At 43.1% G+C, this 18,106-nt stretch overlaps 1 protein-coding gene across 1 annotated transcript; it reads left to right on the plus strand.

Annotated features, from left to right (window-relative positions):
- The first annotated feature begins 8,535 nt into the window (after window positions 1–8,535).
- On the plus strand, window positions 8,536–15,210 carry LOC136610368 (olfactory receptor 5G9-like). Its single transcript, XM_066589600.1, has 3 exons — window positions 8,536–8,896; window positions 10,613–10,638; window positions 14,278–15,210. The coding sequence occupies exons 1-3, from the start codon at window positions 8,536–8,538 to the stop codon at window positions 15,208–15,210; spliced, it is 1,320 nt and encodes a 439-aa protein (XP_066445697.1).
- The last annotated feature ends 2,896 nt before the right edge of the window (window positions 15,211–18,106 follow it).

An 18,106-nucleotide genomic window follows, 5' to 3' on the forward strand; every position in this document is an offset into this window, starting at 1 on the left:
GGGTAGGGATAGTGATTGGTTGCAGGGAAACTCTGAGGCTTGGACCTCTTCATTACCTCCCACCTCTGAGGCTTTATTTTTGGTTGATACTTTTTTTGCCTTTGGGTCTGATCTACAATGACCCTGATAAGGTATCTCTGGCGGAAGGTAAGATTAGTGGCTTAGGTCATGGAAAATCACCCATTGAAGACATTTGCACAGAGTTCCACCGTTGGGAAAATTAACTGCAGAAGAATGACCCTGTATTGCGGAATCAATTTTGCTTTGCGCAAAGCAACAAGATTAAAGAGCTCATGGTTTCACATCCCGCACCTAGAACTCTTGACAGGGCTTTTTCTCTAGCCATACGGATTGGTCGTCGAGTTATAGGGCGGGCGAGTGAGCTATCTTTTGCTTTGTCCATAGAACCTGCAGAGCTTGATGAACCCATGCAATTGGGCTCTTTATCTGGTGGAGCTTTGAGAAGGGAGAAGCAGTGTGGGGGGGGGGGGGGGGTATAGATCGCTGTTTTTTCTGCATCCGTTAAGGACACTTCATACAGATGTGTCATTTTCGAGGGTCTCAGTCAGGAAACAAGTTGTTCTGAAAGTTAAGGGGAAGATCCCATTGGTCCCGCAAATTGCCTGGATATCATCCTCCAGGTTGGTCCTTCCTGCAGAGATTCTTATTACTGCACACAGTTGTCTGGTGACAATTTCTTTAGATAGTGGAGCCGGAGTCAATTGAATTAATTATGAGGTGGCCAAATGGCTAAGACGTAATAGTGGACGTCTGGATTGCCCGAAACCATTCTCAGCCATTGATTGCACCCCACTGTCCCAGGAGTGTTTAAAATATTTTGTTTCTGATGTTTGTTTAAAGATTGGGTTATTCCATACAGAGAACATAGTGTTGTTTGTCATGGAGTCTCAGCCTACTCAAGTAGTATTGGGATTGCCATGGCTGAAGTTGCACAACCTGGTAGTGGACTGGGTAAAGGGAGACTTTGTTTAGTGGAATCCTGTAGACAGAATTGCATGTCAGTTAAAGTCTCTGCGTTACAAATTGAGGAATTACCTGAGTGATTCAAGGATTTTGCTGACATTTTTTTTCCAAGAAGGGAGCAGATAAGTTACCACCTCATAGGGAGGGGTATTGCTCTATTGACCTCATTTGACCAGGTTGCAAGCTACCCAAGAGTCGCATGTATAATGTGTTAGGTCTGGAGAGGCAGGCTGACAGCTTGAGAAAGAGACATATATGTTAATCCAATTCGCCAATAGCTGCTGGTTTCTTTTTTGTCAAGAAGAAAGATGTGGGTCTGTGACCATGTCTGGCCTTTAGAGAACTTAATAATATTGCTAAGTGCAACCCTTATCTATTACCTCTCACTCCAAACTTGTTTAGCCAATTAATGGGTACCTGCTGGTTTTCTAAGTTGGACTTGTGGGGGGAATAGAACTTAATATGGATCAGAGAAGGTGATGAATGGAAGACAGTCTTCAACACTCCCGAAGTTCATTTTGAAAATCTTGTTATGCCTTTCGGTTTGACCAATGCCACTGCAGTGTTTCAAGCTTTCATAAATGAAGTACTTCAGAAGTTCATTGGATGTTTTGTGTTGGCCTATTTGGATAGAATTATTTTTTTCCCCCCTGATTATGATTGTCATATTGTGCACGTTCAACAGGTGTTGCAAGGTCTCCATGAAAACGATCTTTTTGCTAAGAGCGAGAAATGTATTTTCGAAGTACAAGAGATTACCTTTCTGGGGAATGTTATAATCCCAGATGGATTAATGATTGACCCTGGGAGGGTCTGAGTTGTTTTGGACTGAGTTCAGCCTGAGAACTTAAAGGCACTTCAAAGATTCTTGGGGTTAACAAATTATCATAAGTTAAAAGCGGGTTTTCGGAGAGGGTCAAACCTTTGACCGATATGACGAAAAAGGGGTTATTTTCTTCTGAATGGTCTCCTAAAGCAATTCATGTACTTGAGACTTTCAAGAAGTGTTTTGCGTATGCTCCTATTCTTGTACAGCTGTCAGGGAAATTTCTGCGTACAGCACCAATCAGGCTCACCCCAATGCCCCGCTGCCGGCGGTAAAGAAGAGACACCACACACGGAGGTCTGGTATAGTTCCTCACACGGGGACATAGCTGCGCACTTTATTACAGATTACATGGGATCTTATACCCTTTGGTCACATCACTAGGAATGGGTAATGGTCTCATTGGCTCAAATTCACCGCATAACCATATATGTAAAGTCCGGATTTCCGCCTGAGACAGTGAAAGTTATATACGTAGTTGAACAGTCGTTATCTAGATACGGCGCTTCTGGGAAAACAGCCAAACACACAGCCTTCGTATCCGGTTCTTCCTTGCGGTGTTCAAGATACATTTTGTCTTCGCCTTGCAAGGCCTTTGGAATATCTGATGTAAGGCGACAGATTAAGTTTTTCTCATTTTAACTTTGAATAGAACTTGCATATAGGTATAAAAGCATAAACAAACATATGGCAATATATACATATACCCTCACAAACCCCCCTAAAAACTTAATATGGAGATCAAGCACCAGACCTTGAACTCTTCCTCGGCCGCCTCTCCCTTGCGTCAGGGTTTCCCCACTGCCCGTAAGTCCCTACTCCTAGGAGGGGGGATCCCTACCTCACCTCAGAAGGAGGCCATGGATTCCCTGGGCTCATTTCCGGGCATCCATACCCTCTATCTGTACAAGTTAACACCCCCACAGGGTGTGCCCTCGCTGGAACCTAAGGTCTTCTGCACTATCCCTAGGCAAATGGGAAGTCCACTGACAATCCATCTTAGGAGATCGGGGCAGGCGTAGTACTAGTACATTTCTCCATTTCTTTGGTAGCGTATGTGGTTGGCATTATCGGAACTGGCTCTTCATCTTTTTCAAACAAGGGAAACGTTGGTGTCACATTGTCCAGTCCCATACTCATACTCTTTTTGATCAAAGAGATAATACACATACAGGAAGTTACATACCCCACCTCTTTCTGCTAAAATCATATCCAGGGCCACTCTGTTTTGGAACGCCATGGATGCAGTGGGCCCTAACTGGTCAGCTAACCCTTGCAAAGCATCTCTAGTGTAGTTTACAAACCTCTGCTGATTGTAATAGATATAATTCATCCAATCTACATTATTATTAACAGTGACAATAGCAAATAAGGACTCAAAACCTGCTTTAACCTGATCTCTAGAATTAAATTCATCTGGCACCCCCCTTGGCACTCCTATTGCATCTATGTATACATGTGGATCAAAGTTACCAACTTCTCTCTTAGCATAATGCGGTGTTAGATTCTCACCCTCAGTGTAGTCTTCATATTGCACATTTGATTGTATTAATTTGTTCTGATCCCTGAAACAGGGGGCTAGTGTACAGTAGTCAAAGGTGTGTGTTAGAGGATTTGTACCACATTATAGCATGTAAAGGATATGCAGGATCATGAGTTTTTTCAGTGCAAAGTGTGGATCCAAGTGGGCTTTCCTTCGAGCTTGACTGCAGTTGGGGTGGTGAGCAACATCTGGTAAGGACCTTCAAACCGGGTTTCTCTCTCAAACTTTTTCACATAGACCCTGTTACCTGGTTTCAGATTGTGACACTCATCTGTAGGACCTGGGAGAAAAGCAAAGACTGCAGAATGCGTTATTGACAATTCCTTGGAGAGGTGTATGACAAAATTAACAAGAAAATCATTCCCCAAACTCAGCTACTGTGGCATGTACCCTCCGGAGAAAAAGAAAAACTAATAGAAGACACTCAATTCAAAATTTGCCCATTTCCTTCATTGCCTTTTGGATCTACTTTCCCACTACTCCGCGGATGGTAGGGTGTGTGAAAAGCCTGGAATATACCCAAAGCAGACATGATGTGTTGCATTATTTCACCTGTGAAGTGTGTACCTTTGTTGACTCAATCACTTCCGGTGCCCCATATCTGCAGATTACCTTTCATGAGCTTCTGTGCGGTTACCTGCTTATTTACTTTGGTAACAGGGTAGGTCTCCAACCTGAAAAGAAATCAACAACAACAAGCACATATTCATACTTCCCAACAAGTGGGAGCTGAGTGTAGCCAATTTGCAATCCCTGAAATGGGTAGAGTGGCCCCGGCAAGTGTTATGTGGCAAATTTTACTTCTGCCCTGTTGCTTACGGCAAAGATCATGCAAAATTGGACAAATGATGCAGCAGCTACAGAAAACCCAGGAGCCACCCGTCCTCGTTCAACCGTCGACATCATTGCTACTTTGAGAGGTGCGTCTTTCCGTGCATCAGCTGGGCCATCATGGGGCACACAGACCGTGGTAGGCAAGTGCTGTTGACTGTTCGCCATACGCCGTCCCTTTTTAGTCCATTTTTCTTTTTCTTCCTTGCTGGCTTGTAACTGTAAAGTCTTTAGCATATCAAAGTCCAAAGTTTTTATCAAAGTCCAAAGTTTTTATCAAAGTCCAAAGTTATTGTTAAATTCTTCTTTCCTTCTTTTCTTCCACGGTTTGAGGGTCGCTGCCTTTGCTGTGTGGTCTGTGATGGCGTTGCCTCTTGCTTCTCCGGTGTAGGAATTGGTGTGAGCTTTCCACTTTGTCAGGTAGAAGTAGGGACTCCATGAGACTCTGCACTGCTGCACCATTCTTAATTGGCTGTCCTGCTGAGGTAAAAAACTGTCTGGCCTTCCATGTTGGGCCGTAATCATGAGCTATGCCAAATGCATACCGGGAGTCAGTGTAAATGTTTGCCGTCTTACCTTCTGCCACTCTACACGCCTCAGTGAGGGCCTTCAGTTCCGCTTCTTGTACTGAGACATGCGGAGGCAGAGCTTCTGCTTTTGGGACATCTTGTTGTGTGACCACTGCATATCCAGTGTGGAGTCATCCATCACCCTTGGACCATCTATAAAAAACAACTCAAAATATGCATTGTTAACAGGGGCTTCAGTAACTTTTTAAAACTTAAATTTTCTTGTTGAATCAATGCTAGACAATCAGGCTGATATTCTATTTAAAAAAGATCAGAATCTTGTTGCAAAAAAAATTAAAAAAAAAGCTGATTTGCAATACCTAGATCACCTATGCCTTCTCCTCCCCCCTTTGAACCAGGGTACTCAATTGGAAGAAGAGTAGCCGGGTTTAAGGTAGTATAACATTGGAGAAAGATTTGATGGATGCAGATAAGGCCTGTAAGATGTTAGCACTAATAACAGAGACTTGAGTTACATTGGGGCAGAATAATCTACAAATACCTATTAATATCTGAAATGTGATATACTTTAAGCAAATTCATTATTAATATGAGCCTGCCTGCAATGTCTTATCAAATTTGAGAGAGAGAAAAAAAAAAAAAAACTTTTACTAGCTGCTCAAGATTCTCACCCCCTCCCTTGTGGACAAGAGAGATGACCCATTACGTACTTTTACATCATCTAGCTCCACCCCTTCTATACTGGCTGCTTGCTTCTTTGTACACACCCTTATTTACGCTTGACAGTCTAAGCATCCACATCACAAGTAAAGTCTTATGCATGGGGTAGGAACTTCTATCCCCAGTCAATATCCGCATCACACATTTTACATTCATCACAGCCTGAACACTGGGCATTAACTCTCATCGATCCATGCGCTCAAGTCTGCCCCGTCACCCCCATTGAAGGTGTATCAGTACATACAGATGCACAGATAAAAAGTTTGACAAACAAACATAAATCAGTTGAAAAACATTGAGGTGAGTGCTATAATGTTATAAAGTACATGATTCTATTGAGATGAGATTGTGAATGAGCGCTGTTTTTGACAAATAATGTGAAAACGTTTGCTGAGTGACTCAGACATTCTCTCTTTCTTATCTACTGAAGCTTGTATATGCTATATTAAACGCTGAAGTATTTTAGAATCTGTGGGTATCTTTCAGCCCCCCTTGTGACCCTGAGCTTAGAGTGAAGTCTGAAAGCCCCCACCTTTGCAAAATAACTGTTAATATGAAAAACCGACTGAACAAAGTTGTTTTAGTTTAACTATTCCCTGCATTTGAACTCATAAATAACACATATGCTGGGACCTTCTGACAGTGCAACATGTTCTTCATTTTCAACCCCTGTATTCTTAAAAGCCTCCACAGGATGTGAGTGGGGTATAACTTTCTTACACCTGTATGAAAGAGACCAAGACATGTCCATTTGTGAGCTCAGAACCCAGTAAGAATATACCTTAGAAATTGCTATATTTCCTGCCTTGCAAGACAGTATAATTCATTCGATTCATTACAAGCTTCCATTCCATTCAAGCAAACAAAGCTACTTTCCAGGGTTAGTATTGTATTTTCTCTCGCTTTGTTATCTCTTGACCTTGAAAGCTAGACACAAGCTGCAGCTTCAAGTAAACAATCCTTCTCCCACTAAAAGCAAGCTCAGTTAACCATTTGTACATATATACATATATACACACACACATACATCTATATCTATCCACCTAGTATTATACACCTTTTCCTCTCTCTCTGCCAACAAATCACATGCTTTGTAACTTTTCTCTCGACTTTGCTTGTTCCCCATACTTCTCTCCCTACCTAACTGCCAATGTAACCTTTAATAGACACTCTCCCGACACCCTCCAGATCACTTACTGTACTTTCCAACATTTCACTTACGGATACTTTCTTAAACAAATAATGTGTACATACTTAACATTCTCTGACTGTCTCTCTCCTCCTCACTTCAGCACTTTCTAGCAAACCTTGGTCTTTCAAGGCACGCTTCTTGGTCCTAAAGACCTCCTCCCAGACACCATGCTGTAATTTACCATGCGGGTCCTTGTTACACATTTTCATAAGAGTTTTCTTAGATTTTACAAATTGGGACCCTTGTCTCTCCTCCACCAATTCATCCGCACGGCGGCGCCCCTTGAGGGGCTCCGTCTTCTTTAATAAGGTCTTACGCATATTGGAACAACAACAACAACAATAATAATAATAACACGCTCCATAGAGTGCATCCTTCTGACCCGAATTGTTAGCCCCTTATATACGGCAAAACAACCGAAGGCATCTCCTTCTATGGAACCAGTCCCATAGAGTGCATCCCTCTCAGCTAAACCATCAACAACTAACTAAACTAAAATGGAGGGTTCCATCGCCTGTGAGACCAAATGAAAAGAGAAAGAGAAAAAAAAAATTCTGCAGATACAGCAAACAACCTTCATTATTGCTAAAACGCTACGGACTTCAGAGTACAAATAGACTACAGACTAGTTTCTGGGTGAGTTGATTGGTGCGCTTATCACGGTCAGTGGTCCGTGACGGCAAACCCAAAGCCCACGAGTTACCGTGTAGAACTCTTAACCCAACCCGTCCGGTCACAAAACACAGATAGTCCCTCCTGCTGCAAGACTCTCAGTGTAAAACACAACATAAATATATGCCGGTCTTACCTAGAGTTCTGTGAGTTGATCAGGCTCGGTTTGCAGCAGGACGGCTTCCCCGTGGCGTGGATCCGGGTGGACAGGGCTGCACGGCTCCGGTTTTACCGCCCCACATTTGGGCGCCATTTGTCTGGGAAATTTCTGCGTACAGCACCAATCAGGCTCACCCCAATGCCCCGCTGCCGGCGGTAAAGAAGAGACACCACACACGGAGGTCTGGTATAGTTCCTCACACGGGGACATAGCTGCGCACTTTATTACAGATTACATGGGATCTTATACCCTTTGGTCACATCACTAGGAATGGGTAATGGTCTCATTGGCTCAAATTCACCGCATAACCATATATGTAAAGTCCGGATTTCCGCCTGAGACAGTGAAAGTTATATACGTAGTTGAACAGTCGTTATCTAGATACGGCGCTTCTGGGAAAACAGCCAAGCACACGGCCTTCGTATCCGGTTCTTCCTTGCGGTGTTCAAGATACATTTTGTCTTCACCTTGCAAGGCCTTTGGAATATCTGATGTAAGGCGACAGATTAAGTTTTTCTCATTTTAACTTTGAATAGAACTTGCATATAGGTATAAAAGCATAAACAAACATATGGCAATATATACATATACCCTCACACAGCCAGATTCATCCTTGCCATTTGTTTTTGAGGTGGATGCTCTAGAGGTCGCGATGGGGGCTTCTCTGTCTCAAAGCACTGGAGAATTTAAGAATCTTCGCCCTTGTGCATTTTTTTTCACGAACGTTTACCCCTACTGGCCAGAATTTTGACATTGGTGACAGAGTTGTTGGCTGTTAAATGGGCCTTCAAGGAGTGACGTCACCTTCTGGAAGGGGCTCAACATAAGGGGACAGTTATTACCGATTGCAAGAATCTGGTATATTTTGAATCGGCGAAGAGACCTAACCCTAGACAGGCACAGTGGTTTGTTTCTGATAATCAAGAAGGGTGATCGGAGTATTTATCATTTGCAGAATTTGCTCTGAACAATAGATCTTGAGAGTCTACAGGCACATCTCTTTTTTTGTAATTCTGGGTTCCAGACATGTTTTGGTTCATTTACTAAGTCCATAACGGAGGTGTCCCAAGAGAATAAATGATCACTGAGAGCATTAACCTGGTGTCCTTTGGATTGGAGATCCCTAGCTCATTAAAGATCGCCGATGTGTTCCACAAGTGTTTACTTAAGAAGGTGGTGAATCTGGTACTTGGGTCGTCATCTCCTTTGCCCGTGTTGGTGGATGGGAATCTGCAATTCGAAGTCAACCGCATCATTGACTCTCGTCGAGTCAGGAACTTTCTGCAGTATCTGGTGCATTGTCGAGGGTACGATCCTGAGGGGAAGACATTGCTTCCAGTGTCTGAGGTCAACGTGGACTGCTTAATTAAAATCTTTCATAAATGGAATCCTGGTAAACTAGGACCTAAGGGTCCAGAGGCACCTCCTCGGAGGGGAGGTACTGTTACTGTTACGGCACTCTGCCCCCCGAGCGCCAGTTGGGGTGCCCTGATCTCCCGCACCCCCACTGTCCCTGCCTACTTGCCTCGGCCCTGGCTAACCCCAGGCGGACAACTGGACGGCGGTCCCTGCCCTGGCTAGGGACCTGGCGACTGACAAGCAGGAACCTACCTAATGGGGGGAACAGAGTGCCAACAGAGGAGGCAGATGAATCAGACCAACCAAACTGACAAGGCTGGAGATGGAACTCACAGGCAAACTGGCAGGGTGCTGGATAGCAACTAGTGCTGACTGGGCCAGACTAGATTAGAGGCCAACAGAACCAACTAAAACAGACTGAGTAACAGGGGACCAGAGGGAGCTGACCGACAACTAGGGGCTGACTGAGGAGTACCGCAGACAGACTGGCTAGGTGCATGCAGAACCAATAACTGGCAATGAGCTCAGTTCACTGCCAGTCTTTTAACCACAAGGTTCCGCCCAGGGGCGGAGAGTGGGAGGAGGCAACTCCACCCACTGCTGTATAAGAAGCACAGAGGAGTGCGTGCGGCACCCTACGGGCGGGCACGCCCACGCCGCCCACTGGCCAACCCAAGCTGCTGGGATGACCTCGACACAGGGCTCCAGGCTGCTGGAGCCGACGCCGGAGCGACGCGCGCCGACCGCGGGACCCCATGCCGCACTGTATGGTAACAGTTACGGCTTGTTGGTTGTGACAGCGTCGTGGCATGTCAGCTGCAATGCAGGGTCAGACCTATTACCATGTTGCTATACAGGACAAAGGTTAATGCACGTTGTGCAGAGATTGATTGCTGCTATCTTTCTGTATGCTGCATAGTTGCATGCTGACTATTAGTCGTACCGAAGGGAGGGATGGAGGTGTGGTCCTCTAGTTGCTCTTCCTATCAGCAGGTGTGGAGGGCTTTATATTCCTACCCCTCCCTTTCCTGCTTGCTGTTTATTTACTTCTCTAAATGAGTGGTTTGAGCTGGTTGGAGCCTTTAGCCTAGGTGAAACTCTTCCAGTTCAGATAAGTGATGCTGTTTCTTTCTGTTGTTTTTGGTTACCTTTTATTGTTTTGAATTGCTGTGTCAGTGCATCTCTCCAGGGGTTCGTATAGGGATAGTTAAAGGGGTTGTCCCGCGCCGAAACGGTTTTTTTTTTTTCAACCCCCCCCCCCCCCCCCCGTCGGCGCGAGACAACCCCGATGCAGGGAGGTAAAGAAAGCTTACCGGAGCGCTTACCTTAATCCCCGCGCTCCGGTGACTTCAATACTTACCGCTGAAGATGGCCGCCGGGATCCTCTGTCTCCGTGGACCGCAGCTCTTCTGTGCGGTCCATTGCCGATTCCAGCCTCCTGATTGGCTGGAATCGGCACGTGACGGGGCGGAGCTACACGGAGCCTGCATTCTGCACGAGCGGCTCCATAGAAGACTGCAGAAGACCCGGACTGCGCAAGCGCGGCTAATTTGGCCATCGGAGGGCGAAAATTAGTCGGCACCATGGAGACGAGGACGCCAGCAACGGAGCAGGTAAGTATAAAACTTTTTATAACTTCTGTATGGCTCATAATTAATGCACAATGTATATTACAAAGTGCATTATTATGGCCATACAGAAGTGTATAGACCCACTTGCTGCCGCGGGACAACCCCTTTAAGGCCCAGAAGAGGACAGAGGGCTGTCCTTATCAGGATAATAACTCTGCTTGTAGGCAGAGGCTCCTCACTTCTCTGTTTGGTAAGTAATCGTTTTTTTTCCATCATTCTGGAGTGGCGCTCACTATCCTGCATTGTGTGGCATATGATACTTGCATGCAGTGTGAACGTCACCCTGCACCTATGCTGAGCGTGGTGTTCTTGTGTCGCACGGATGTGACACCTAATCTGTGTCTCCTCCGTTTCAGCTTCTGTTTGAGAATAAGGCTAATCTCTCTGCACTGTAACAGCCCTTCAGATATATGTATGTAGCTTTTAAATCTCTTCTTGGACTTCTTTTCTGCAAGCTAAACATTCCTAGATTATTTATTTGCTCCTCATAGGACATTATTTGCTGACTGCTCACCATCCTGGTAGCTCTTCGCTGAACTTAACACAGTTTTTCTATGTCTTTTTTTAAAATTGGGGTGCCCAGAACTGGACACAGTCTTCCAGATTAGGTCTGACTAAGGAAGAGTAGAGCGGGATAATTACCTCACGTGATCTAGACTAAATGCTTCTCTTAATACATCCCAGAATTGTGTTTGCCTTTTTGGCTGCTGCATCACATTGTTGACTCATGTTCAGTCTGCAATCTATTAGTATACCCAAGTCTTTTTTTACATGTGCTGCTTAGCCCAATTTATTCCATTCTTGATGTGCTTTTTTCTTGCCCAGATGTAGGACTTGGCATTTCTCCTTGTTAAATACCATTCTGTTAGTCACCACCCACTGTTCAAGTTTTGTCCAGACATTTTTGAATCCTCTCTCTCCTCCAGTGTAAGCCATCTTTTCTAGCTTTGTGTCATTGGCAAATTTGATCAGTTTCCACTTAATTTCCTCATCCAGATCATTTATAAATATGTTTGATAATTTTTTCAACAAGGATGGTATGAAATACTTTGTCAAATGCTTTACTAAAGTCAAAATATACTATATCTACTGCAATTTGTCTGGCATGACTTGTTTGTTACAAACCATGCTGGCTCTTGTTAATTATTCCATTCTCATCCAAGTACTTGCATACATGCTGTTTAATAATTTGTTCAAAGACCTTCCCCAGTATAGAAGTCAGGCTCACAGGCCTGTAGTTTCCTAGATCCCCCTTGTGCCCTTTTTTGAAGATAGGGACAACATTTGCCCTTTTCCAATTTTATAGGACTTCTCCTGTTGTCCAGGAATTTTCAAGAAATCAAGTATGTGGTTCAGCATCCAATGACACAAACCAGCATTGAACAAATTACATTTTGGACATCTATTCTTAACACTTGGAAGAATTCCCATGGATTTTAGCATTAGTAACAGTGATTCCAAATTTATATAGTTATTTAAATGTAATACTGCTTTTAAAAAAAATTGCTTCCTGTTGACATATTTTCACCGCCATAACTTTTCAAAATCTTTTCATTGATGCAGCTATGTGAGGGCTCATTTTTGGTGTGGTGAACTGAAGTATTTATTCATACTACTTTGGAGTACATATGACTTTTTAAATCTCTGGACATTACCATATACTATAATACAAACCAGCACTGATCAAATTACATTTTTATCCTTGACATGTATAAAAGTATTCCCGTTGATATAGAGAATAGTTGGAGTTTTACATTTAGGCTGGATTCACGTAAATGTATTTGCATGCAAAAAATTTGCATGAGCAATACACAGCAAATAGAACGCACTAATTCAAATGGGTTCCTTCACATGCGTAATTGCATCATGCAATAAAATATGCAGCATGCTCTATTTTCTTGCACATCAAACTAATTAACTATTTCAATTACTGAGAGAAATGGTGTAATTTTTTTGTGCATGCAAAAAGTACAGTAAAAAAACACAGTTGCATTTACAAACACGCATGCCCGATTTGCAAATGCACATGTACATACACATATGCTCATGTGAATTTGACCTTAATGTCAAAAGCCTTAGGGTGAAGTCACACGAACGTATATCGGCTCGGTTTTTACGCCGAGCCGATATACGTTGTCCTCATGTGCAGGGGGGGGGGAGGATGAAAGAGCCAGGAGCAGGAACTGAGCTCCTGGCCCCCTCTCCGCCTCCTCTCCGCCCCTCTGCACTATTTGTAATGGGAAGAGGTGGGGCATTGCTTTGCAATGGTATCGGACATATGGGTGCTTTTTATGCGCTTGTCCGATAAATTATAGGACACAAGAAATCGCAGATCACGCCTATCTGCGATCTGCGATTCCTTGTGTTCTCTATATGCGCTCAATGGGGCCGGCGGCAGCAGCGCCGACCCCATTGAGAACATGTACTACACAAATCATTCTCCTCTGCCACAGCTGTAACAGCTGTGGCAGAGAAGAATGATGTTTGCCCATTGAATTCAATGGAGATGGCAATACAGCCGGCTCCATTGAAAGCAATGGGCTGCCGGCGATCGCGGGATGAATTTTCGGGAAGGGCTTAAAAATATAAGCCCTTCCCTGAAAATCATCCAAAAATGTGTAAAAATAAAAAAACAAAATCTATACTCACCTTGTCCCTGCAGACGGAATTCAGCCGCGGCCAGCCGGCAGTTCTCCTGAACTGCTCTGTGTAGTATTCAGCAGGCGGGGATTTAAAATCCCCACCTGCTGAATGGGCTGCCTCTGATTGGTCACAGCCCTCACTAATCAGAGGCAGCTCTCACTCACCCATTCATGAATTCATGAATGGGTGAGTGAGTGCTGCCTCTGATTGGCTCAGCGCAGGTACCCGGGTTATTTGTTAATCCGGGTACACAGGCAGGTAGGAACTATTAGGGTTTGATCCAGGGAACAGTCTGATTGCCATTAGGGAGTTTACTTTGGCATGTAAGGTGTTGAATTGCCAAGATTTGGCACTTAGAGCAGAAGCCTGACTGTCAGTAATCACTGCCTTATAACAATGTATGTGCAGGTTTAAAGCTCATTAGAGAGGTCTATAAAAAGGCTTATTGGGCATCAAAAAGGTATTAAAGGGGTTTTCCAGGCAAAATACTATTGATGGCTTATACTTATGTTAGATCATCGATTGCTGATTGGTCAGGATTCACCACTCAACATCCCAGGGCATCAGCTGAGCTGGCGCCTGCTGTAAGCAAAAGAGCTGTGCTTGCACTTACAGAAGCAGCTTCCTCTCCTACCACCGTGTGTAATGGTGCTGACAGCAGTCATCCCCTTAGCTGATCGGCTGTGTCACAAAGCAACAGACCCTGACCAATCAGTTATTGATGACCTATCTTTAACAACTTGAATTTAATGACAGAATAAATGGTACTGCATCCCATCCCTTTAGTATTTTCTTTTCTAATCATTATTATCTAAATTAGATATTTGTTTTAATTCTCTTATCCATTTGCTGTAACAAGAGGAACCTAATTGTCTTCAGTTTATTTCCTTGTGATGGATTATTCAATAGATATAAAAAACTGATAATTGTTTTTGCCTTCTTGAGGAAACACTTTTCAGAAATCCACAGGTGTCCACGAATTACCGAGTCCCTTACATGTGCTGAACCTCACATATCTCCACTGAAAATAATAAAGTAATTTACAGATTTACAAAAATTTTCACTGACTTGGTTTAAACTGTATATTGTCCCTGTGTATATTGTCCCTGTGTCGTAGTGGGTGACATCAGTTTTAGTAGATGCTGAAGAATGTTCTCATGGTATTTTCTTGTCCTTCTAAATACAGGGTAGAAATCTGACCACGGTCACACAGTTCTTCATCTTGGGATTTCAAACTACCAAATATGTAAGAATTTTCTTGTTCTGTCTGTTCCTGGTAGTTTACTGTGGAACATTATGTGGGAACCTCCTGATTATCACCCTGGTGTCCACCAGCAAGAACCTCCACACTCCAATGTACTTCTTCATCTCACAACTGTCCACCAGTGACATTTTGTTATCCACAGATATTGTCCCGATCATGCTTCATGTCCTATGGAATAATGGGGGGACCATTACTTTTATTGACTGCATTACTCAATATTATTTCTTCTGTGCCTCGGAACTATTTGAGTGTTTTCTCCTCACAGTGATGTCTTATGACAGATATGTGGCCATATGTATTCCTCTCCGTTATGCTTCTATAATGACGAGGACTTGTTGTGTGAAATTTGCCATCATTGCTTGGTGTTTTGGTTTTTCCAATACATTTATTTTTTATGTCACAGCAGCAACATTAAAATTTTGTGGGCCAAATGTTATTGACCATTTTTTCTGTGACATGAATCCTCTGCTGGAACTTGCCTGCTCTGATACCTTCATTGTTCACCTGGAAATCACAATAATTGGTTCCCCTCTAGTAATCATCCCAACCATATTAATAATTACATCTTATTTTAAAATTATTGTCGCCATTTTAAGGATCCCATCCAGTACTAGTAGACATAAAGCCTTCTCCACCTGTAGCTCCCACCTCATTGTGGTCTCCATATTTTACTGGACTCTGTTTGGTGTTTACATGTTTCCAACACAAGAGCAAACTTTGAATATTCGTAAAATTCTATCATTACTCTATACTGTATTTACTCCTTTCATCAACCCCCTTATATACAGTCTAAGAAATAACTCTATAAATAAGGCTGCCAAAAAATTAATGAAATGCAATTCTTTTCTATTATAAAGATCTACAGAAAATTAGATTTTATTACATTTAATGACATAACATGGACCAAATTTACTCCTTCTCTATGTGCACCTAAGGTGCATGTTTGGTGTCATCGTATGAAAGGGACTTTCGAGCTGACTCGGCTTAATATATGTTGGGTGTTGGTTGTTTTTGACAGATGATACCCGACTGGAAGTGATAATACTGACCGTTAGCAAATGTTTAAGAGCATTCCAGTTCTGTCTGTTCCTGGTGGTTTAATGTGGCATAATATGTTGGAACACTCTAATCATCAGAAACCTTACTTGTATTACATCTGACCAGTCCTCAGATGACAATTGACTCATGGAACACACAAGAAGAGAACAAACAAATTGTGAAACAAAATAACATGGGAAGGTTGGAACGGTGGATATTAACCCAAGTTGGGGGTAGAGGATAACTGACTCTTTGCTGTCCCTGACTGATCTTGTCTAAAATTTGGCTATAGCCCCAACAAGGGCTACCCCATGTCTGGAACCTCACTAGATTTCCTATATAACCTAAATTAGGGACAGGACCCAAATACAAATAATAAAAGCGATAAGACTGTACTGGAACAGGAGAAGGTAATGGAAATAAACACAAAAGCAACAATTTGAGATTTGTAACTGAAACATTCATGTTAACATGCTTATAAATGCCACAGCAAGGCAAAACTACCAGGCCTCCCAGCTGAGACTGACCAGGATATGTAAGTGCATAATCAGCACCTGCAGAATCCAATGACCGCTTTAAATAACACACATAAATAGCTATTAGGCTGATTGGGATGATAGGTAGCCCAACTAGCCTATCAAGCAACAAAATAGCTAGAGAGATGATTCTCCTATATTGCCAGAAACAGAATGATTCTGCTCCACATGTGACCCAGTGCTAGCGCTGTGAGCTAATGCTAGAAGCAGATAACACTTGAACAGTTGTGTCATTCAGTCTTTTTCTAATTGTCATAAACTTGAATATTTAAAATACTAACTGAGGCCTTTAGAGTCTGCAATGTGACTCTTGCGGTTTTTTGCAGTTTTTCTGAGCATTGCACAATCTGACCTTGAGGTGAATTTGCTTAGACATATACTCCTGGGAAGATTATCAATTGTCTTGAACGTTTTCCACTTCTTAATAATCTTTCTCACTGTACAACGATGGAATCGAAATTGTTTGTAAATGGACTTATTACCTTTCCTGGATTGATGGGCAAAAACGATCATTGCTGTTGTCTTTCCTCCTTGACATTGTGTTAACATATGTCTAAATGCTCCAGACCAGCAAATTGCCAAAACTTCTGCTTGCATAGAGGTGGTCAAATAAAAAATCAAGGACATTTGAATAGCAGCATCAGGCTGCTACTTACCCACTTAATTCCTATGGAAGAAGAAAGAGTGTACTTAATTTTTCTCAAACTGCTTCTGGATTTTGGCCTTTTTTAAATAAAAAGATAATGATATTCAGAGTGTGCATTTAGTTTTTCTCATAACTGTAATTATTTTTATTGCAAAGGTCTATAGAATTATTTGATTACTGTTTCTTTCATTGCTTTTTGTATTTTCAACTTTAGGGTACCGTTCATCTTTTCTACTTTCCCACTACTCTGTGTATGGTAAGGTATATGAAAAGCTTGGGACACACCCAGAGCAGGCATGATATTTTTCATTATTTCACTCGTGCAGTGTGTACCTCTGTCTGATTCAATTACTTCCGGTACCCCATGCTTGCAGATTACCTCATTCATGAGCCTCTTTGCAGTTACCTGCGCGGTTGTCTAGATACCTGGGTAGGCCTCAACCCAACCTGAAATGTCATCAACAACAATTAGCACGTATTCATATCTCCCAACAGATGAGAGCTGAATGTAGTCAGTTTGCAATCTCTGAAATGGGTAGTGTGGTCTAGGCAAGTGTTTTTGTGGCAGCCTTACCTTCTGTACTGGGTTGCTTTTGGCATGGATCATGCACGATTGGACAAATAATGCAGCAGCCACAGAGAATCCAGGGGCCACCCATCATCGCTCAAGCATCGATATCATTGCTGCGTTCGACAGATGAGTCTTTCCATCGATCTGCTGGGCCATCAGGGGGTACAGGGATCGTGGCAGGCAGGTTTTTCTTGCCGTTTCAATACTCCATCCTGCTCTTCTGCTCCCATTTTAGTCCATTTATCCTTTCTTCCTTGCTGGCTTGTAACTGTAAAGTCCTTAGCATGTCAATGTCCAAGTTTTTGTCTCTGACTTGTGTTGTCAGTATTTTCTTTTCTTCCTACTTCCACGGCTTGAGGGCTGCTGCCTTTGCTGTGTGGTCTGCGAGGGCATTTCCTCTTGCTTCTTCGGTGTATTCTTTGGTGTGAGTTTTCACCTACGAACTCAGAAGATTTGTTAACCATTGCCTGTACTGGTACCACCACACAAACACATGAGGAAACTCCTTGAGCCACTGGATCCAGCCTCATGGAATAGTATCCAAGTGGCCGTGGTTGTCCTCTGTGGTTGTCAATACTGCCGTCGAATGGCCAGAAAGTTCAGTGCAGAAAAGAGTAAAGGGTAAAGTATAGTTAGGAATACCCAAGGCTGGAGAGCTGAGAATAGAGAGTTTTAGAGTGTAGAAGTTGTCAATTGCTTCAGGGGTGAGAGAGAAAGGGGTGATTGAAAGATAGTCATAGAGTGGTTGCATGAAGGAGGAAGCAGAGCAGGTCCATGGGAGGCAGTATGAAACAAGGTCCAGAAAGGTGCAGAGTTTGGCATCAGATGTAGGTACAGGTATTGCCTGGACAGCAGCATTTTGTTCCTCTGTCAGATGTCTAGTTGCTTAGGCCAAGCAATGACCCAGTAAAACAGTAGTGTTTTGCAGAATTGGAGTTTGTCTTTGGAGGCTTTACAGCC

The sequence above is a fragment of the Eleutherodactylus coqui genome, chromosome 2, assembly GCF_035609145.1.
Source record: "Eleutherodactylus coqui strain aEleCoq1 chromosome 2, aEleCoq1.hap1, whole genome shotgun sequence".
In the NCBI taxonomy this organism is placed as follows: Eukaryota; Metazoa; Chordata; class Amphibia; order Anura; family Eleutherodactylidae; genus Eleutherodactylus; species Eleutherodactylus coqui.